General features: G+C 44.3%; 1 protein-coding gene and 2 long non-coding RNA genes across 3 annotated transcripts in view; 2 read left to right on the forward strand and 1 right to left on the reverse strand.

Annotated features, from left to right (window-relative positions):
- Positions 1 to 253: 253 nt before the first annotated feature.
- The window catches only part of LOC112815682 (uncharacterized), a 30,290-nt gene continuing 8,358 nt past the window's right edge, over positions 254 to 22,185 (reverse strand). The window contains exons 2-3 of the long non-coding RNA XR_012377114.1: positions 21,164 to 21,334; positions 254 to 714 (exon numbers count right to left, since the gene is read on the reverse strand). This is a non-coding gene — a long non-coding RNA (uncharacterized lncRNA). The remainder of the gene's footprint in view (positions 715 to 21,163; positions 21,335 to 22,185) is intronic.
- G6PC1 (glucose-6-phosphatase catalytic subunit 1) lies at positions 344 to 8,424 on the forward strand. Its single transcript, XM_025861773.2, has 5 exons — positions 344 to 573; positions 2,772 to 2,881; positions 5,094 to 5,199; positions 5,823 to 5,938; positions 7,913 to 8,424. Exons 1-5 carry the CDS (start codon positions 344 to 346, stop codon positions 8,422 to 8,424), a joined length of 1,074 nt encoding a protein of 357 aa, XP_025717558.1.
- LOC112815683 (uncharacterized) lies at positions 14,820 to 16,187 on the forward strand. The gene is made up of 4 exons (XR_003206037.2): positions 14,820 to 14,969; positions 15,059 to 15,125; positions 15,764 to 15,823; positions 15,935 to 16,187. It is a non-coding gene; the product is annotated as an uncharacterized lncRNA (long non-coding RNA).

A 22,185-nucleotide genomic window follows, 5' to 3' on the forward strand; every position in this document is an offset into this window, starting at 1 on the left:
CAGGAGGGCAGCCCCTGCGCTACCAAGCAGCATGCCAAAGTTAATAATTGGCCCAGCCGAGTACATGGCAGATCAGGCTGTTTTTGTGTGCCTGTTTTTCTATTTTACGTAAATCACCCCGAACATGTTTGCATCAACCTACTGGTGATGCACCTTTGATCAATAGATTTTAGACAAAAGTGGTTTTTGAGTCCAAAGATCAGGGCTGGGTTGACCTGCAGACTGGATCCAGGGTGTATAAAAACAGGGGCAAGGCACAGGCTGAGAGCAGAGCAATCATCACCAAGTCTGTAAACACGGCAAGGGCTTAGCAGAAGGCTGCCTGAGGAGCCAGGGAGGAAGGATGGAGCAAGGAATGAATGCTCTTCATGACTTTGGGATCCAGTCAACGCACTACCTCCAGGTGACTTACCAGGACTCCCAGGACTGGTTCATCTTGGTGTCCGTGATCGCTGATCTCAGGAATGCCTTCTATGTACTCTTTCCCATCTGGTTCCATCTCCGTGAAGCTGTGGGCATCAAGCTCCTCTGGGTAGCTGTGATTGGAGACTGGCTCAACCTCGTCTTTAAGTGGTGAGTAAGAGCCAGACAGAGAGGAGATCGGCAAGGGAAGAGGCCAGCATTCTCCCCGGAAATGTCTGTGCATCAGAAGTTGCCTTCTCTGTGCTATTCGGGAAGCCACAGGTTACTGCCCTCCGACTTTGGATCGTCCACCTAAAGAGGGAAGACAGAGAAAACCCCATCAATAAGTTGAAGATACAGGCAAGGCTATTTCATGTGGATGGAAGGGCAGCTGGACTTAGTGAAAAGTCTGAAGTGTAGGTTATAAGCAAAGAAGCAGAGTTTTATTACTTTGAAGCAGAATAGGTAACATGAAGAGAGATGTATGAAAGATGATGTCTGAAAACAGGAAACAGGTTGCTAACTTAAAAATCCCATTGCATGAGGGCGCCTGGGTGGCTCAGTCGTTAAGCGTCTGCCTTTGGCTCAGGTCATGATCCCAGGGTCCTGGGATCGAGTCCCGCATCGGGCTCCCAGCTCCTTGGGAGCCTGCTTCTCCCTCTGCTTCTCTCTCTCTCCCTCTCTCTCTCCCTCTGTCTCTCATGAATAAATAAATAAAATATTTTTTAAAAAAATAATTAAAAAAAATTTTTAAAAATCCCATTGCGTGGAGAAATGAGAAGTAATCCAGAGAACTGGGCTCCAATCCTCGTTCGGCACCTACCAGCTGTATGTCCTGGGCAAGTCAAAGCAACTCTCTGAGTTTCTGTTTTATAATCTGCAAACTTAAGTTATCTCTGGGACCTTAATAATAATTCTAGTTAACATTTATTGAACATTTAGTAGGTACTAGGCCATGTGCCAAGTGCTTTGCTGTGGGGTGGTTACTATAATTAATATAACAGATGAAGAGACCGAGGCATTGAGATAAGCGACCACAACTAGATCAACATGGCAGTCAATGGCAGAGGCATCATTTAAGCCCAGGCAGGCTGATTTCAGAGTCAAAGTTCTTAAAAATTATGTTATATTCAATGCTGATGAACCAACTCTCTCGGGGGGCAGGAGGAAGCCCTAATGTTAGCGTTTATCAATTTCTCCTGTGTTTATATTCCCATTGGGGCCACTTTCGATCTATTGATGGGTCAAACTTGCCAAAATCCTGAATATTTTACAATTGTTAGCCAGTCCCAGTTGACTCTGGCACATTACTGGCTTGGCCTCTGTTTCCTCATCTAGAAAATAAAGAGCTTGGGCCAGCTAAGAACTTTACCGTCCCTAAACTATCTATGTCTACTGTCAAGTGATTCTGAAGACCTTTCTAGCTCTAATATTATTTGGCCATAAACAATAAACCATCTTTTAGTGTACAAAAAAAAATTGTTATGGGGTCGAGAGGCCCAAGGCATAGCCATATGGCTCTGAAATCTCTGTTGAATAATCTAAGTGTTATCTGTAATGTCCCCTATTCAACAGCATGACCTTAAAAAGTAAACAGATAAAGGGTTATTTTAAACATCTGATCTCAGTTGAAGAATCATGCATTTTCTCTGAGTTGGCAGAGGTCAGAGTTAGTGGCTGTCTCTGATTTCGGTGAAAAATCACTATTCCATCCCTCGAGGGGCTGACCCTTGACACCTGTTTCCACAACGAAAAACATACCGAGTACTTTTAAGGGGGAAGCGGTTTGTCTGAGCTATATCCTCTTCCAAGGCAGAAAGGATACAAAGTAAGCGCCGGAAGCTATCTATGTCCTTACAGAGAGTAATTCTTAGGGCAAGGAGGCCACATCTCCTGAGGGTGCTTGTCCCTGGGACTAGGGCACATTCTCTGATGTCAGAGGAAACCCAAGACTCCTTGAGATCTGAGGAAAGAGCATAGGGTCTGGCAGGATTTGCAAGTCCAAGCTGCAAACTATAGTTCTGTATGTGTCCTTCCAGGACAAATTCTTCCAGGGGTTTAGAAAAAGTCACATAGCTTCCATTAATAGGGATTTTTTAGGATCTTGAGTTTATTTCTGTTTGAATACATAATACATTCAAATAGTTCAAAATTCCAAAGTTATATAAAGGATGTATCAGAAAAAGTCTCCCTCCCCTACCGCTCTCCAGCCCCCCGGGTCCCCTTCTTGGGGGCAGCCAAAGCTAATAGTTCTCTGTTTAGGATCACATGAGTCTTCTCCTCACACTACTCTCTTTTCTCAAAGGTGTGGGCTTCAGGCAAAAGGGTTCTTTCGGTAACTCCAGACCCTTGTTCTGCTTTTTTTACAGGATTCTATTTGGACAGCGTCCATACTGGTGGGTCATGGACACCGATTACTACAGCAACACCTCCGCACCACTGATAAAGCAGTTTCCAGTCACCTGTGAGACTGGACCAGGTGAGAGTCCCAGCCCCAGTAGAGACAGAAGCTGGGTGGACCTTGCTCACTGTGGCCACCTGTCAGCCGTCACTGTAGACGAAGCTGTCTTTGAGGGGACATGAGGAGAACTGCTCCTTCAAGCTTTAGGCACAGTCTTCGATAGGGTACAACTCCAGTTTAATTATTTCAAGGAGGACTTCCTGAAGAACACATTACTGCTACTTTAGAAATCTGCCTAATACTTCCAGAACCTAAATTGCTAGTCCAGAGACGCAAAGGTACTCTTATGGGCAAAGGGCTCATGAGAGGAACTGCATTATGGCCCTTTGTCCAGGGAGGGAAAGCAAGAGAAGCCTAAGCCCCTGGCTGTCCTTCACCAAGGCTTGGCCAAGTAGCTGTATCTTCCTGAGCTGACTGTCCAATCCCACACCATGCTTGTGCTTTACTAGATACAACCAGACAGTTCTTGTGCAATCAGATGATAGATTAGATTTCCTTTTTCGGTAGGCAATGGAATATCCAACCTCTTCACTCACCCTTAAGTCTCGGTGCCAGCATCCCTTCCTCGGGGACCCTATCCCTGACTCCCAAACTAGGGCATGACCCTTAGTTATTTGTTCTCACAAACCCTTGGTTCACTTCAGAGCATATTCATTCATTCAGATGTTATTTATTGAGCACCTATGTTGTGCCAGACACTGTTCTAGGTACTCGGAGTACCTTAGTGAATAAAACAAATATCGCTGCCCTTGTGCAGCTGAAATTTGAACGATGTGTGTGTGTGTGTGTGCATGGGCACGCACAATATACAAAAGTATAATACATGAGTAAAAAATAGAAGATATTAGAAGATGATAATGAAGAGGAGGAAGAGGAAGAAGGATGGGAGGAGGAGGAAGGATGACGAGAAAAGGAGAGGCAAGGTTTTATTGATGGGACTCCCTGGAGCAGCCTCAGATGTAGAGTAGCGTGCAGGAGCCCATGCTCCCGTGTGTTGCATGCAGGAGCCCATGCTCCCGTGTGTTGCATGCAGGAGCAACACATGTGGAAGGAAGGAACAGAAACCACCTGGGCAGGAGGAGTCTAATTCGGATTCAGTCTTAGCTAACCCCACAGGGAGCTCTGAAGCTGAGGATGGCCCTTCAGAGTTGCCCGGATTTGTGTCAAGAGGATCAGGCCCTTATATCCCAATTTAGAGCAGTGATTGGGTGGAGGCTGCCCCTGGGGAGAGGTAACCCTGATCAAAATGGCTCTCTTCAGCTCGGGCAATGCCAGAAGAAGGCTGAGAGCTGAGGGCCATCCATGACCACATTCTCAACAACTAGGAAGATAAGTCCTTCAGTCTAGAAGGGAATCTGGGTGGCACATCTCAAGACCTTCTATCTCTCAGGGTAGAATGATCAGGAAGTATGGGTTGAAGTATTAAGTAGGGTGGTCAGGGTAGGACTCCCTGAGGAGAGATTTGAGCAAAAACTTGGAGGAGGCAAGGAAATTAGCAAGTAAATTTCTGGTAGAAGAGTTCTCTGGCCAGAAAGACCAATAGCACAAAGACCCTGAAGTAGGAGTATGTTTAAAGGAGAGCAATGAGGCCAACATGACTGGAACAGAGTGAGCAGCAAGGGACTAGAGGGAGGTGATGGAGGGCAGATTGATTTGCAGTTATACACCCAGTATGCTGATTCTTTGTGTAGCCTCTAGACTGTATATAACTACAAGAGCTGGGACCTTCTCTGGTTTTGCTTACCACTACTCCCAGAGCCTAGTACCATGCTGGGCATGTGGTAGGAGCCCAATAGATATTTGGGTTTTTTTTTTTTAAGATTTTGTTTATTTGTCAGAGAGAGAGAGAGAGTACAAGCAGGGGGAACAACAGGCAGAGGGAGAAGCAGGCTTCCCACTGAGTAAGGAGCCCAAAGCGAGACTAGATCCCAGGACCCTGGGATCATGACCTGAGCCGAAGGCAGATGCTTAACTGACTGAGTCACCCGGGCACCCCTAGATATTTGTTTAATAAATGACTAAATGGATAAGTGGATGGATGGCAGGATGGGTGGATGGATGGATGAAAGGATGGAAAGATGGGTGGTGGATGGACAGATAGTTGGATGGATAGATGGATGGAAAGGTGGATGGGTGTATGGATGGATGGATAGAGGACTTCCCATTACAATGTCCCAGATGGAGACTTTTCACCTTTAGTTCATCCATTCCTCTCTTCTCTACCCTTTAGGGAGTCCCTCTGGCCATGCCATGGGTACAGCGGGTGTATACTACGTGATGGTGACATCCACCCTCGCTATCTTTCGGGGAAAGAGAAAGCCAACCTACAGATTTCGGTAAGAACTCAGCACTGGGGTGCGGGCAGTGGAGGGCAGGAGGTGACTGTCTCTGTAATAGACACACCACTTGCTCTTCCTCACATTCCCCATAGCTGGCCCACCCCACCTTGGGTTGGTACTGAGCAGAGCTGTGGCATTTCTGCTGAGGGCAAACGGGAAGGGCACAAGATGTCAGGGCTGGAAGGGACCTACAAGCGCAACCCCTAACTTTACAGATAAGGAAACAAGGCCTAACAGGGTAAAGGGACTGCTCAAGATCAGACAGTGTAGTTCTGGCAGGGTTTAAATAAAAACCCATCTCTGTGCCAACCAAAGAGTTGCCTGGTCCAAGTTGAAAAACAAAGAAACGTAAGACCTTCCTACTACAGAGAATTCTGAGCATGCAGCCACTGGGCAAATGCTGAATTATCATACACATAAAATCAGGGAATTTAACATTCACGTGTGCAAGGGTTCAGTACATGACACGGGCATCTCTGAGCTTTGGGGTACAGGCTTCAATTTACAAAAATTCCACTGACTGCACCTAAGTTGGCCAGGCCCCGGCATTCCTGCCAGGCTGTTCTCCTTGCTGAAGTGTGCATATCTGGGTTCTCTTATGACGGCCTCTTCTGTTGCAGGTGCTTGAACATCATTTTGTGGTTGGGATTCTGGGCTGTGCAGCTGAACGTCTGTCTATCCCGAATCTACCTTGCTGCTCATTTTCCCCATCAGGTCATTGCCGGAGTCCTGTCAGGTATCAGCTGCTCTGGCTCTCTCCCTTCCTGCCCCTCCTATGCCATGTCTCCCTAAATGGGACACCATCCCAGCCAGCCAGTCATGTTCTGTGTGTAATCAATGCTGTTAGCACTTCAGTGGGCTACAAGTTAAGTGGGTGTGAAACTGTTCATTTCTATAGGAGGGCCCAGATCTACACAATTAAATATGTTTCAGAAAAGTTGCAATACTTCAAGTTAACTTACCAATTGAATTAGCTTGAAATTTCCTTACTTTTCACAATCTTTATTTTTTACTGGTCTTCAATTGGAAATGGCCCCTCATTAGTTGTTGTTGTTTTTAATATTTTATTTATTTATTTATTTATAGAAAGAGTTGGGGAAGGGCAGAGGGAGAGGGAGAAAGAACCTCAAATTGACTCCATGCTGAGCACGAAGCCAGACGTGGGACTCAATCCCCCTCATGATCCCTGAGATCATGACCTGAGCTGAAATCGAGTTGGATGCTTAACCGACTGAGCCACCCAGGAGCCCTGGCCCTTAGTTTAGTTTTAAGGGAATCTACCAAATTTAACAAATTAACAGTGTCCTAGAAAAGCTCTTTATTTGGGTAAATTAATTTTCAAACCCACAGTTGGTCTTTCTTATAGGTTCAGAGTTTTGAATACAGTTGATACTTGAACAATGCAAGGGTTAGGAGAATTGACCCCCCCGATGCACTCAAAAATCCACATATAACTTTGACTCTCCCAAAACTTAACTACTAACAGCCTACTGGAAACCTTACCAATAACATAAACAGTCGATCAACACACATTTTGTATGTTATATGTATTATATCCTGTATTCTTACAATAAAGCGAGAGAGAGAAAAGAAAATGTTCTTCAGAAAATCAGCAGGATTGGGGCACCTGCGTGGCTCAGTGAGTTAAGAGTCGGCCTTCGGCTCAGTCATGATCTCGGAGTCCTGGGATCAAGCCCCATGTGGGGCTTCCTGCTTAACGGGGAGTCTGCTTCTCCCTTGCCCCTCCCTCCTGCTCATGCTACCTCACACACACTCTCTCTCTCTCAAATTAATAAATAAAATCTTTTTTAAAAAAAGAAAATCAGCAGGAAGAGAAAATACATTTACAGGGCTCTGCTATATTTATCAAAAAAAATCTGCATATAAGTGGACCCACCTAGTTCAAACCCATGTTGTTCAAGGGTCAACTATACTTGTGTTTTCTTAGATCCCATTTATAAGGGGCAGAAAAGACTTAGGTTAAGTGTAAGAAAGACTTTCTTTACATTATGGGAGGTACTGGAATATAAGACCTTAGGGAAATTGTAGGATATTCCCCCTGGAGACAGGTGGAAGCAGAACACAGTAGCATTACAAGAAGAGCGTTGAGTACAGGGGGAGATAATGGTTTCATGACAACCACAAAAGTAACACAGCGTTTAGTACTGGGTGCCACGTTTGAGGAAGAGCCCAGAAGCCATGTTACATGAAAGACCTGAGAACGTATAGGTTAGAGATAAGAATAACGTCTTCAAATGTGCTCTATAAAGAGGTTCCAGATTTACAACTCAACTCCTACAGAAATAACTGAGACCAATAGATGGCATTGGGGGGGGTCACATTTCAGGTTAGCACAAGGAAGAATTTTTGATAATCAAAGCCATTCAAAGATGAAATGGGCTGCCCAAGTGGGAGTGAGCTCTCTACCCCTGTGGGTATTCAAGTAGAAACATGAGGCCCCCTGACAGTAAACATGCGTGCAGTGGGAGAATGTATGTGATAGGACTCTTCCATCTGAAAGAGTCTATGGCTGAGGACAGACTGGGGTCACACGTGGGAATAAACCAGGTGACGCTCTAACCTAGCATCTGTGATTTATTGCCACAAATGGCAGGATGGATGATATGTCACTCATTGCTCCAAACCCCGCCCCATAGCTGAAGGTCCAGAGTCTTCCCTATTTCTCACAGTCATTCTTTCTTTCACTCAGGCATTGCTGTTGCTGAAACTTTCCGTCACATCCAGAGCATCTACAATGCCAGCCTCAAGAAGTATTTTCTCATTACCTTCTTCCTGTTCGGTTTTGCCATTGGATTTTACCTGCTGCTCAAGGGGCTGGGTGTAGACCTCCTGTGGACACTAGAAAAAGCCAAGAGATGGTGTGAGCGGCCGGAATGGGTCCACATTGACACCACGCCTTTTGCCAGCCTCCTCAAGAACGTGGGGACCCTCTTTGGCCTGGGCTTGGCTCTCAACTCCAGCATGTATAGGGAGAGTTGCAAGGGCAAGCTCAACAAGTGGTTCCCATTCCGCCTCAGCTGCATTGTGGTCTCTCTCATCCTCCTGCACCTCTTTGACTCTTTGAAACCCCCATCCCAAGTTGAGCTGATCTTCTACGTCCTGTCCTTCTGCAAGAGTGCAGCCGTGCCCCTGGCATCTGTCAGCCTCATCCCCTACTGCCTTGCCCAGGTCCTGGGCCAGCCGCACAAGAAGTCTTTGTAAGGGATGTGGAGCCTTCAGTATTCAAAGTCGGTGACCGCGCCAACCACTGAGGGTGGCTAGGGTCTTCTGCTAGCCCATTTTGAGGCCAGAGGTGCTAGAGTCAGCTCAGCTGACCCCTTCCTCCTTTGCAATTCTAATTGTATTGGGTGGTTTGTTTTTTTTTTATTTAAACTAATAAGGCTAGTTGAGAAAGTCTTATCTGTTAGAAGTTGGGTCCTTCTGGATTTTTCCCTGAAGACTTAACTTGTTCTTCTTTGAGATATACAAAAACAAGACTTCCAGGTAGGGCCAGCTCACAATCCCAGGCTGGGGATCTCAACTGAGAATTTTCTACCTGTCCCCATCCTTACACAGAAAAGGGAAAGGAGCAGTGGATTTGATAGAGAAAGAAGGATGATGGATTAAGGCAGACTTTCGTATCCTCCTGCACATCATGCAAATTATGTTACACAATATCTAAATGGCTTTGATTGTATTTGAATCTTTAGGTAAGGGACTCTCAATAGTGAGGGACCAACTTAAAGTATAATTAATAGGTAGTTAGTGGGGTAATTCTGCTTCTTATATTTTTCTATTATATATCCATGGTCTTTGCATTTACTAGGATTTCTGAATGGCCGCAGTGACCTAGATTTGTACGGGGTCAGAGCATGCAGATATAGTCAACTTCTCCTCTATCACACTAGATCTTCCTCCTTGTTAGCCCAGCTAGGCTTTCCCTAGAATTTTTCACTGGCTCCACATCCTGCCAGATACAGAGATGCCTAAATGCAGCTCTGGGGGTAGTGCTTTTGTATGGTTTACACTCTGAAATCTTGGGCAAAAAGGCAAGGAGACAGCAAGGATTCCTTTCTCCAGAAGGTCACTCCAATGTTACTTTTGATTCCTAGAGGGTAAATATGACTCCTTTCTCTATCCCAAGCCAACCAAGAGCACATTCTTGGAGGAAAGCCAGCTCTCCCTTGCCTGTTCTTAAGTCTCAGCTGATTTGCAGATATGTCTTAAAAAAAATGTTTAAGCCTATTTATTTGAGAGTCCTTGTTTTTGCTACTAATTATATAGTTCACCATATATTACCATTCACACCAACCATCCTGGTCATAACATCTTTGAAAAGAAAAATATATATGTGCAGTATTTTATTAAAACAACATTTTATTTAAGAATTAAGTCTTGCTGATTACTGTATTTTAGATGCAATGCGATCTGAAGGTTCTAATTCTGGCTCAGCTAAATTTCTAGCTCTTTTCTATTTCCCTAAACAAATCATTTAGTCTCTGTGTACCTATATTTTCCCTTTGGAGAAAGAAAGTCTTGGGCTGGCCAGGAGTGCCAGTGGAGCCAGGGGACCTACAAAGTGTCCATAGTGCACAGATAGCCTTGAGGGTATCAACACAGACACGGTATCATTGGCCAAGACTGAACATTAGTTACCAGACCACAGGTCAGCATGAGTTGCTCTAAGGGATCAAACTGCAACTTAAAGGCAAATACACAGGGTCATTACCAAACTAAGCAATCAGAGAATGTAAGTCATAGCAGTGGAAAAAGACTGGGTAGACTCTGGAATCCAGGAAGCCAGCATCAGCAAGGTTTGGGGTTATGGTTAAAGAAAATCTAAACAGGGGCGCCTGGGTGGCTCAGATGTTTAAGCATCTGCCTTCGGCTCAGGTCATGATCCCAGAGTCCTGGGATCGAGTCCCACATCGGACTCCCTGCTCCTTGGGAGCCTGCCTCTCCCTCTGTCTCTCTCTCTCTCTCTCTGTCTCTCATGAATAAATAAATAAAATCTTAAAAAATAAAAAAGAAAGTCTAAACAGAGCAAGTCATAGCAGCAAGGAACGCTCAAGGGAGTTATCGAAGTTTTCTCTCCAAATGATCCATTTCAACCTGAGTGTAGGGCACCCCCTCCAAAGGCATAATCCTGGATCTACTGAGGATGACATCTGCTCACTCACTTCAGAACTCTGCATGTGTATCTTCAGGAAAGTTGAGTCCTCTTACTGGATTTGGTTTCTTCAGAGGGCATGAGGCTCCTCAGAGATGCTACTGATCTTCCCAAGGAAGAAGGGAAATGGTCTTGCTCTGTCTAAACCAAGCCCCATTGCTCAGGCCTGACCCCCATCCTTGATGATTTATTTGTTCTCAGGGACCAGGTCCAGGTTCCTTGCAAGAGGATTCTGGCAGAAAGTGAATAGTGCCCCTGCCCCTGGCAGTTGGTGAGGTTGATAGGGAGACATGATAGATAAAATTTACTGAGTATTGCTTCTCTGCCAGGCTCTGTTCTATGCATTTTATTTATTCATACAATTAATTCACTTAATCCTCCCAACATCTCTGTGAAGTGGGGGCTATAATTTATCTGCACATTACATATGAATAAGAACAGAGGGTTCCTTTTTTTTATGTTATGTTAATCACCATACATTACATCATTAGTTTTTGATGTAGTGTTCCATGATTGATTGTTTGCATATAACACCCAGTGCTCCATGCAGAACGTGCCCTCTTTAATACCCATCAGCAGGCTGACCCATCCCCCCCCCCCCCTCCCCTCTAGAACCCTCAGTTTTTTTTTTTCAGAGTCTATAGTCTCTCGGGAGAACAGAGGGTTCTTATAGGTAGAGGGTTCTTATAGGTTCTTACAGGTATCTTGCCCAGAATGGTGAAGCCAGTTTAAGAACCAAGCAGCCTGATTCCAGAGTCCACACTCCACCCTGTAGTCCCGTCACAGGGATGGATGCAGGTAGACTGGTGGCTCTTTCTGGCTGGTTCAGTCGATGGAGCCTGCAACTCTTGATCTCACCGTCCTGAGTTCAAGCCCCACACTGGGTGTGGAGCCTACTAAATTAATAAATTATTGAAAGAAAGATAAAAAGACCAGCAACTGTTTCAAACCTTCCTTCAGATGCCAGATACAACTTTGAATTCAGCCTAGAGAGAATTTGTTTTCTTGTGGTCAAAAGAATTATAAAACTTTAAGTGATCTTCCCAGTGAGCTAGTCTTAGTTTCCAAGTATGAAGATACCATATTTCAAAAGCAATTTTACAACATAACTCTTAGAACAAGCATAACCATATTAGTTTAACTTTAGCTCTTTCTTTTCTTTCTTTCAAAAAAAGAGTTTAAGAGTCATGCTCAGACTATTTAGGTCAGACAGGAAGTAACTGACTATTTCTACAATGGAGATAAAACGAGAAGACAGAATTACCACAAAGAACTTTTGGTACAGATCCATGTACAGGTGTAGAAAATGAAGAGACTGTGAAAATTGCTTAGGTCAGAGAATCCACAAAGACAAGATTGCTACCTTTCCGTAGGATGGCCACCTGTCTCCTCGAGAAACAGACAGTGCTAAAGGCTTAGAATTTGTGATTGGAAAGGCTGAGCAGAAAGAGCATCAGCCCAAGATCAACTCCTAATAGATGGTAGCCAGTGTGTTAGCATATTCTGATCACTGACCCGCTGCCCAAGTTATAGAGGTGTGCTTGCTTTAGAAATGACTGGTGAGTCCTCAGGATGGAAGTAAACATAAGTGACAGATGACAGTTTTAAACCAAGATCCATGTCATGTCATGGAATAATTTGATAGATTGTTCTAGCAGTCTATCAGTTTTGAGGAAGTACACTTGGGGATGATACACACACACATACACGCATTATACAATTATATTATTGCCCTAGGAAAACAGATCCGTTAAGAAAGTACAGCTTTGGGACACCTGGGTGGCTCAGTCGGTTAAGCGTCTGCTTTCGGCTCAGGTCATGATCCCAGGGTCCTGGGATCGAGCCCCGCATCAGACTCCCTGCTCAGCGGAGAGCCTGCTTCTCCCTCTCCCTCTGCCTGCCACTCCACCTGCTTATGGTCCCTCTCTTTCTCTCTCTGTCAAATAAATAAATAAAATCTTTAAAAAATAAAAAATAAAGACGTCAATTCCATTTTTATCCCCACCTCCCCCCTGCCCTAGGCCACCACTGAGCTACTTCCGGTTTCATAGATTTGCCTGTTGTAGACATTTCATACCAATGGAATCACGCAATATGTGACTCTTTGTGTCTGCTTCTTTCCCTTAGCATGATGTTTTCAAGGTTCATCAGTGTCATAATAACATGTATTAGTACTACATTTCTTTTTTTGGCCAAATAATATTCCACTGTACAGATATACTAAATTTTGTTTATGATATTTGGGTTGCTTCCACGTTTTGGCTATTATGAATAATACTGCTGTGAACACTTGTGTACAAATTTTTGTGTGGATGCATGATTTCATTTCTCTTAGGTATGTATATAGGAGTGGAATTGCTGGATCATATGGTAATGCTGTGTTTAACCCTTCAAGGAAGTGCCAGACTGTTTTCCCAAAGGTTTAGCAAGGAAAAGTTTTACAGTGTTTTTCGTTCTGCCATCTCTTTTGATTTTCTAGAAGCATGCCCTGTCTGATAGCTTTGTCTAATTCCTTACTTTGGAAGAGTTTAACAGCAGGATTGATGAAGGGTTCGGATTTCACATGATGAAATGTCAGTGAGCTCCTGCTACTTTAATAAAGCAATGGCTTTATTCCATTGTTCCAACGTGCATTCCAAGAGCCTTTCATTGAAGACATGTCTGGATATTTGAAGTTCCAGCCCTAATCAATTGACTGGTTGTAACCCGTCAAAATTTGCTGACCTGTTTTCTGAACACCATTCCTTTAGCTCCTGAATTATTAATATTTATTGATTTCATTCCATAGTAACTGCCAAACTAGGACAGTTGCCTTTAAGGCTGGTATGTGTAAATAAAATAGGACAATATCATTTGTATCCAAGGGTTTTTCAAGAGCCTCTTGAGAACAGAAAACATGCTGGCCAAATAGCCTTCAGATGATGTTGTTAAGGAAAGAATTGGTTAGAAATGGTATGAAGAAACAGCCGGCAAAAGTCACCTCCATTAGAGAACCAAGAACTTAATTAATCTGGAAGAGAAACTAGCATTTGTCTAGTCCAGTGATGGGCGACCCAAAACCCAAAATCTAACTTCAGAGTGAAAGATTAAAAAGCTGCCTCGGGAACAAACGAAAAAAGCAGAAACCCATAAATACAGAGAACAAACTGGTGGTTGGCAGGGGCGGGTGGAGGGATGGGTAAAATGAATGAAGGGGAGTAAGAAGCAGGCTTCCAGTTATGGACTCAATAAGTCACCAGGATGAAAGGTACAGCACAGGGAATATAGTCAAGGGTATTGTAATAGTGTTGTACCGTGGCAGGTGGTGGCTACACTGTGATGAGCACAGCATAATGTATAGAGCTGGTGAATCACTATGTTGCACACCTGAAACTCATGTAACATTGTGTCTCAGCTACACTGCAATAAAAAGCAGTAACAAAGTAAATAAAAATAAAAAGCTGCCTCTAGGTTGCTGCTTCTTCATAAAAAAGAAAAAAGTCTATAAATATTTTTACTTTTCCTGAACTGGCCTTTATTTAAAAAAAAAAAAAGAAAAAGCTGCTCACTCTTAATCCTATTCAAAAATTTATTTCATAGATACAGAAAGTAAGGCCTAGGGAGGGAAAACAGCACATCTAAGCTCTATAAGTAACCTGTCCTCAGGTCTCCTGATTCTTAGCAGAGAGCAGTCTCCCCTTTGCCAGTCTCCTGTGCGTCAACATGCAGCTGTTGAAGCAGAAGTGAACAGCAGAGTGTATTTGAACCAGAACCAGGCTTGTTAACCCCATGAGAGCCGCAGCTACAATAAACATGCTCAAGGGTTTTTTTAAAAGATTTTATTTATTTATTTGAGAGAGAGTGAGCAGGAGAGAGAGAGAGAATGAGCAGAGGTTGGGGCAGAGGGAGAGGGAGAAGCAGACTCCCCGCCAAGCAGGGAGCCCCACATTCAATCCCAGGACCCTGGAATCATGACCTGAGCTGAAGGTAGACCTTTAACCAAATAAGCCCCCCGGTACCCCTTAAAGATTTTTTATTTATTTATTTGAGAGAAAATGTACAAGCAGGGGGGCAGGACAGAGAAGGAGGAAGAAACAGACTCCCTGCTGAGCAGGGACCTCTCCCCCACGCTGATCTCGATCCCAGGACCCCAAGATCATGACCTGAGCCGAAGGCAGACACTTAAAAACTGAGCCCCCTAGGCGCCCCTCAAGGTGGCCTGTTCTTAATTATGTTATGCGCTCCTCTCCGCCTTTGCTCTCAAAAATCTTTCCAGGGCAGAAGTGTAACTAAAACAAGAAGCAATTTGGTGTTTTTATGGAGTTTTAGGTTTTTTGTGGGGGTTTTTTGGGGGGGGGAGTTGTTGCTGTTGTTTTTTAAGCAGGAGGGTGGTTTTCCAGGAAGCACATTTTCAATACTTTTCTTTCTTCTCACTCTCATTTTCTGCTTTTCACAGTTCACAGTCATTTCCTTCAGATCAGCTAATTCAACTCCAAGTCTGAAAGCTGCTAGGACTCCTCTCATTCCGCTCCAGCTCGGACCTGGGAATTCTAGTGCTGTGTCAGCTGTTACTTTCTACCCAGAGGCAAAAGGAAGAAAACCGAGTTCCTTCTCCACGGTAAACTGTTTGGACTCCTTGACCAGGGCATGGTGCCAGAATCCCATCTTTTCTCCTCTGTCTTCCCCACTAACCTCCTCCTTCAACAGGGTGACCTCAGCCTGTCAGCAACGCCACCCCTGACCCGTGCTTGATCCTCCCTCCTGAAGAACGCAAGTGAGCCTTTTTTTTTTTTTTAAGATTTTATTTATTTATTTGACAGAGAGAGAGACAGCGAGAGAGAGAACACAAGCAGGGGGAGTGGGAGAGGGAGAAGCAGGCTTCCCGCGGAGCAGGGAGTCCAATGCGGGGCTCGATCCCAGGACCCTGGGATCATGACCTGAGCTGAAGGCAGACGCTTAACGACTGAGCCACCCAGGCGCCCCCTCAAATGACCCTTTTGAGAGAGGTAATTTAGTGGAATTGATTTGACAGCCCCAGTGGCATAAATCAATTTTCTTTATTTTGGTTATGTCTTTAGACGGCCAGGGCCCTCCTTATGGGTCCCTTTCCCACCCCCTCCCCACCCCTCCCATACAATGACTGCAAGGGAATGACAATGGCAGCATCTCTCCCTACAAACTGCAGTGAAACCACCAAGGACAACCTGCACCAAACGTCCAAAGGGTTCCTTTGTTTCGGGAGCTTTGGGTGAGGCTCCCTCGCTCCTGACACGTATCAGAGTTTCTTCAGAAAAAGCTGATGCAAACAGCCCATCTTTGATCTGGCTCTCCAAGCACTGCCAGGAGGCTCACGAGGCACGGTGGCCACCAAACTGTTATCTCTAGAACTATGCCCTCTCTCCTTTTCTACAGGGTATGCTTCTAAGAACTTCCACGGGGCAAATGACCCCACACACAGTAACTGTCAGACTGGTGAGTTAATTCCTCAAATTAGGGGATGGCTGAACTCAACCTATGTTAAGAAAGAGAAAAGACCTGGAGAGTCTTTTCTGCCCACTTTGGACTCTTTCATCTGATTTTCAGTTAGGTACAAGATGCCTGTAAGACTCCATTCCTGAGGAAAAAGAATCGGGGAAATAATTTGATGAAGGATAGGAAAGTGCTGGAGAAGGGGCGCCTGGGTGGCTCAGTCGTTGAGCGTCTGCCTTCCGCTCGGGTTGTGATCCCGGGGTCCTGGGATCGGGCCCCGCGTGCGTCGGGCTCCCTGCTCAGCAGGGAGTCTGCTTCTCCCTCTCCCACTCCCCCTGCTTGTGTTCCCTCTCTCACTGTGTCTCTCTCTGCCAAATAAATAAATAAAATCTTAAAAAAAAGTTTGTAGATACACATACATTTCCTACTTCTTTTAAAAAAAAAAAGGAAAGTGCTGGAGAAGAGTTCAATGAGGCGAAGAGTCGCCTTCAATTTTTATTTGGGGCTGAACCTCCTGGGAAGCGAGGGGCAGAGAAGATGAAGTTGGAATGTTTCATTGTCTTCATCGAGAGAGGATAATCTCATGCTATTACCCCAATACCATTATTTCCACACAAAATATCTAATAAACCAATGGTTCTCAACTGGGAGTGATTTTGCCTCCCAGATGACGCTTGGCCATGTCTGGAGACATTTTTTGGTTGTCATTAACTGGAGATGTTGCTAGTGGTATCTAGTAGGTAGAGCCCAGGCAGGCGGCTAATCATCCTACAAGGCACAGCGTGCACCCCCCAGCAAAGAATTATCCTCCCCCAAATGTTCATAGTGTCAGGACTGAGAATCCCCTTTAACAAACCCCAGAAAAAGGAGAATCAATCAGTTTGCCTGAAAGACTTTTCTCCAGTGAATGTTTTTCAACCCAGCACCAGAGCACTGCTTTGCAAATGGGTCCTTCTGGTGTGCCCAGCAGCCCCTCCTCCAGTCCTGTCTCAAGTGGGAGATTTATGGTGCTAAATTCTAACATCTTTCCCTCCAACAAAGTCGACTTGTTAAAGTAACTGGAGTCTTTGCATCTGGGTGCCTATAAGTAAAATCAATCTTACCTCCAGGCTTTTCGTAGAGACCCTGAAGCTGAACCAGTTGTGGGTATCCACAAATGTGGCCATCATTAAATACAAGATAAAGGTATAGATGGGTTGAGAGTTTCAGCTAAAGAGTTAGGGTGAGGGGAGCGGGGCCTGACCAGCAGCCACGAAGTATGAGTTTGGTAGACAAATTGTGCTCCCCTGGAAAGGCTCTGGATGTATTTAACATTGTTGTTAAATCACCAGGGAGAAGAATGAGTGAAACAAAACACATTCTTAGATGGACAAACAAAGAATGTAGTTAAAACACACTGCATAACCCTGGGCTTAATTTCTCCGAGCTTGGGCTTGGTTTATTTAAAGAAAGCAAAGAGATACTTCTTTGATATCTCATTGCTACAAAACTCAGCGTCCATTACTATCGGTACAAACTCTTGTTTTAATTTTTGTTAATTGCTAATGAAAAAAAATTCTAATTGGATTGTGTCTCCTGCCCAAATTAAGGTTGGGAAAGGAAAAATATCAATCCCAGGACAATAGCCTTCTGATGGTGATGTTAAGAATCCACTAGAAGGGGTGCCTGGATGGCTCAGTTGGTTAAGCATCTGGCTCTTGGTTTCAGCTCAGGTCATGATCTCAGAGCTCTGGGACGGAGCCCGGGTCGGGCTCTGCACTGGGCACAAGGTCTGCTTGTCCCATTCCCTCCCCTCTGCCCCTCCCCCGGCACCTCTCTCTTTAAAATAAATAAAATCTTAAAAAAAAAAAGGACTCCACTAGAAAAATTGATTTTAAATGTTATGTAAACTTTAATAATAGTCCATTCCAGTGAACACATTTCCCTGCTTTATAGTTGTTAAATATTAACTCCTACCCAAGATAAATTATTTAAAAAAAATAAAATAGGGCGCCTGGGTGGCTCAGTTGTTAAGCGTCTGCCTTCGGCTCAGGTTATGATCCCGGGGTCCTGGAATCGAGTCCCGCATCAGGCTCCCTGCTCAGCGGGAAGCCTGCTTCTCCCTCTCCCACTCCCCCTGCTTGTGTTCCTGCTCTTTCTATCTCTCTCTCTCTGTCAAATAAATAAATAAAATATTAAAAAAATAATAATAAAAATAAAAAAATAAAATAACTCTGAACTTGCCACAAATACTTATCCATCTCCTTCCTGCTTTGTACAGCTCCTTGATTTAATGTCCTCTTAGCTTTTTTTTTAAGATTTTATTTATTTATTTGAGAGAGAGAGCAGGGAGAGAGGCAGGAGGGACAAGCAGACTGCACTGAGTGCAGAGCCTGTCAAGGGGCTTGATCCCAGGACCCTGAGATCAGGACCTGAACGGAAATCTGAGGCTTCACCGAATGAGCCACCCACGCGCCCCTCCCCTTAGCCTCTTGATATGACTGTCCCGTTTCCTATTCTGAACTCTTCCCAGTTTTTAAAAAAAGAAGTACCAGTCTGCTATAGACCTGACTCTGTAATAATAACCGAAGAATTAGTGTTACTTTTTGTAAATGTTCCTTTGGCAGCTCCAATTTATTCTGGCTTCTGAAATCCAATTTCCTCCTCTCTCCCCATGAAAAAAATAGGTCCCTGCCACTCGGCTGCTTATTGGTGAGCCCTCAGCAAGGTCTGAGGACTGATCTGCCAGGGGACAACAGACGGATTCCAAACAGGTTTTCGTATCCAGCACGTTTCTTTCATACCCGCAGCCCTCCAGTCCTTCCCAGGCATCTCTAGATTGTAGAGCAAAGAGTTTGGATGCCAGAGTTCACGTTTTCCCATGCCTTGGCACATACCTATGAAGACTTCCTGCTGCAAAACAAAATTGCTTGATTTATAACTGTCTCCTTTACATGCTCAAATAACTGTTTCAGACTCAAAACGGTCAGACCCCAGAATGTCCTGCAACAGATATTGTAATTCACATGCAACCTTACAGAAGTTATCAGACTCAGCTCTAAACTACATTTTTCCTTCCTTAAAACTCACTTCCAGACTTTTTTGTGCAACAGAGCATTTTGCAGAGTTGTAAACTTTCCATGTGGTGTTCCTTGTCACAAAATACTTAAGTCCACACATTCCCTAGAGCCAGCAAAGGCTGCATTCCTGTTTTTAAAATTGGTCACTGGTGTTTCCTTATGTCACTATACCATAGTTTGCTGAGCCATTTCCTTATTTGGCTTTTGGATTATTTGGATTATAAATAGCAACACATGAATATCTTTGTACAAATTACATTTTTTCCCTTTTGGGTTATTTCCTTGGGGTATATTCCCAAGACTGGTATTACTGGGTCAAAGGTTTGAAAAGTTTCATAGCTCTGTTACCCACTGCCAGAATGTTCTTGAGACAGACTGTGGTATATTTGAGCACTTGAAATGTTTAACCGGGTTTCCCACGATATACAATAAGAGTAACTTGCATTTAACTTCTCATAGTCTTCAGTGAGGGAGTGAATTACAAAATTTCAAAACAAAACAAAAGCGAAGACAGTAGCACTCTTGTTGTAGCCAGAGACGAGCTCTCTTAGGCTAACTTGGTAAAATGTCCACCACGGGGGCTGGGTAAAATATCTGTGTTCCAGGCAGAACAGAAAACAACACCCAAGCTTCTGTGAAGTATCGCCAGCTCATAGCTGCAGCTGAGTAGTTTCAGGGAGAATTTAAAGCCGGCACTTGGTGAGCAGGGTGGGGAGAGAGGTAGAAAATAAAAAGAAGGGGTGCCTAGGTGGCTCAATTTGTTAAGCATCTGACTCTTGATTTTGGCTCAGGTCATGATCTCAGGGTCTTGAGATCGAGCCCTGCATTGGGCTCCGTGCTCAGTGTAAAGCCTGCTTAGGTTCTTTCCCTCTTCTTCTGCCCCCAACTCATGCTCACTCTCTCGCTCTTTCTCAAAAAAGAAAAGAAAAAGAAGGGACGTGCTCTGTTTTCATTGCTGCCTCTTTGGTGATGGCAGCAACACAGAGAGAAATAAGCCGGTTCTGATTCAAATTATTTACCTCCTGAAAGTGACTTCTAAGAACTGTGATGCCTGAGGACCTTGGTATCCTCAGTTTAAGAATCAAAACCAAACCAAAACAAAAATAACCCACTGAGTCATCCTTGCCATCTGGTTCCTCAGGCTAATAATAGTGATGATGATGGTGACAATGAACATGCACCAAGTACTATGTGCCTGTCACTTTTCAAAGGGCTTTACCCACATCAGCCATTTCATCCCCTCAACTTCCATAATTGTGCCCACTTTGCAGACGAGAAAACAGAATCGGAAACCTGAGAAGCTTCCCCGAAGTCACAGAGCTAGTAAATGTCGGAGCCAGGCGCAAACCCAGACAATTGACCACCATGCCTTGTGCTCTGACCACTGTACCGTACTGCCTCGGGTGCAGCAAGAGAAAAGGGATGGTTCGATGAAGCACTAGAATATCCAATTGTGGGCTCTCTCAAACACTACTAAATAGTTCTTTTTTTAAAAAAATATTTTAGGGGCGCCTGGGTGGCTCAGGTGTTTAAGCATCTGCCTTCGGCTCAGGTCATGATCCCAGAGTCCTGGAATCGAGCCCCGCATCGGGCTCCCTGCTCAGCGGGAAGCCTGCTTCTCCCTCTGTGTGCCGCTCCCCCTGCTTGTGCTCTCTCTGACAAATAAATAAAAGATTTTATTTATTTATTTGACAGAGAGAGACACAGCGAGAGGGGAACACAAGGGGGACACCCAGGTGTCCCCTTCTTAATTGTTCTAAGCATGTGTTACCTTTTTCCTTACTCTGTATTTTGAAAAAATTTTCAAATAAAAAAGGAAGTGCAATGAACATCTGAATCATCAACTATTCACATTTTGCGATATCTGCCTTATGTCTCTCACTATATATATATGTACATATTCTTATTTTAGATCAGTCATTTAAGGATAATTTGTAATCATGACTCCTTTAATGCTATATGCTTGATGTGTTTCCTACGAACACATTTTCTTACATAACAGTAACGTGTTATTTTTTTAATCCCAAAGGACCTCAGTTTAAGAAAAACAAATAACTAGGGCACCTGGGTGGCTCAGTTGGTTGAGCGACTGCCTTCAGCTCAGGTCATGATCCTGGAGTCCCGGGATCGAGTCCCGCGTCAGACTCCCTGCTCAGCAGGGAGTCTGCTTCTCCCTCTGACCCTCCCCCCCTCATGTGCTCTCTCTCTCTCATTCTCTCTCTCAAAAAAAAAAAAAAAATTTTTAGGAAAAAAAAAAGAAAGAAAAACAAATAACTAGAAGCACCTGGGTGGCACAGTCGGTTAAGTGTCCAACTCTTGATTTTGGCTCAGGTCACGACCTCAGGGTCGAGGGACTGAGCCCCACATCAGGCTTCACACTGAACATGGGGCCTGCTTGGGATTCTCTTTCTCCCTCTGCCTCTGTCCTTCCTGCTCATGCACTTGCTCTCTCTCTCTAAAGAAATAAAAAAGAGGGACGCCTGGGTGGCTCAGATGGTTAAGCGTCTGCCTTCGGCTCAGGTCGTGATCCCAGGGTCCTGGGATCGAGTCCCGCATCGGGCTCCCTGCTCCACAGGAAGCCTGCTTCTCCCTCTGCCTCTCTCTCTCTCTCTCTCTCTGACTCTCATGAATAAAAAAAAAAAAAGAAAGAAAGAAATAAAAAAGAAAACAAATAATTAGCAATAAACTAAATGTTTTGTTTCATTACCATGAACTGCAGGTTAAATGGCTTTTCCTTGCTCCTTGAAGCTCACTTGCCCTGATTAATGCTCATCCACCTGCCCAGCTGTACCCCATCTCTGCTGGGGAACTTTACAGAACACTCTTAACTCCTTGACACCACTGAACCTCAGTTTCCTGTCAGCGCTTTGAATGTCTTGGTATCAATCTATGCACTTCCTTCCTTCTCTGAAAGCCAACAAGTTGCTTATTTAATTACCATAACACTCAGATTAGTTTAAAATTAATATCATTATCTTATTACTGTAATAGAAATTTTAAAATCCTAAAGGTTTTTAATTATTTCTTCATAAAATCTCTTATAATTACAACTTAGGTAATCAAGGTCCCTCTTTCTTTTTTTTTTTTAAAGATTTAATTTATTTATTTGACAGAGAGATAGCGAGCACAAGTAGGCAGAGCGGCAAGCAGAGAGAGAGGGAGAAGCAGGCTCCCTGTGGAGCAGGGAGCCGGATGCGGGGCTCGATCCCAGGACCCTGGGATCATGACCTGAGCCGAAGGCAGATGCTTAACCGACTGAGCCACCCAGGCGCCCCAACAGGGTCCCTCTTTCAATTTAATGATTTT

This window comes from Callorhinus ursinus, unplaced genomic scaffold (genome assembly GCF_003265705.2).
Source record: "Callorhinus ursinus isolate GAN/ISIS: 27379988/994484 unplaced genomic scaffold, GSC_fseal_2.0 scaffold108, whole genome shotgun sequence".
Taxonomy (NCBI): Eukaryota; Metazoa; Chordata; class Mammalia; order Carnivora; family Otariidae; genus Callorhinus; species Callorhinus ursinus.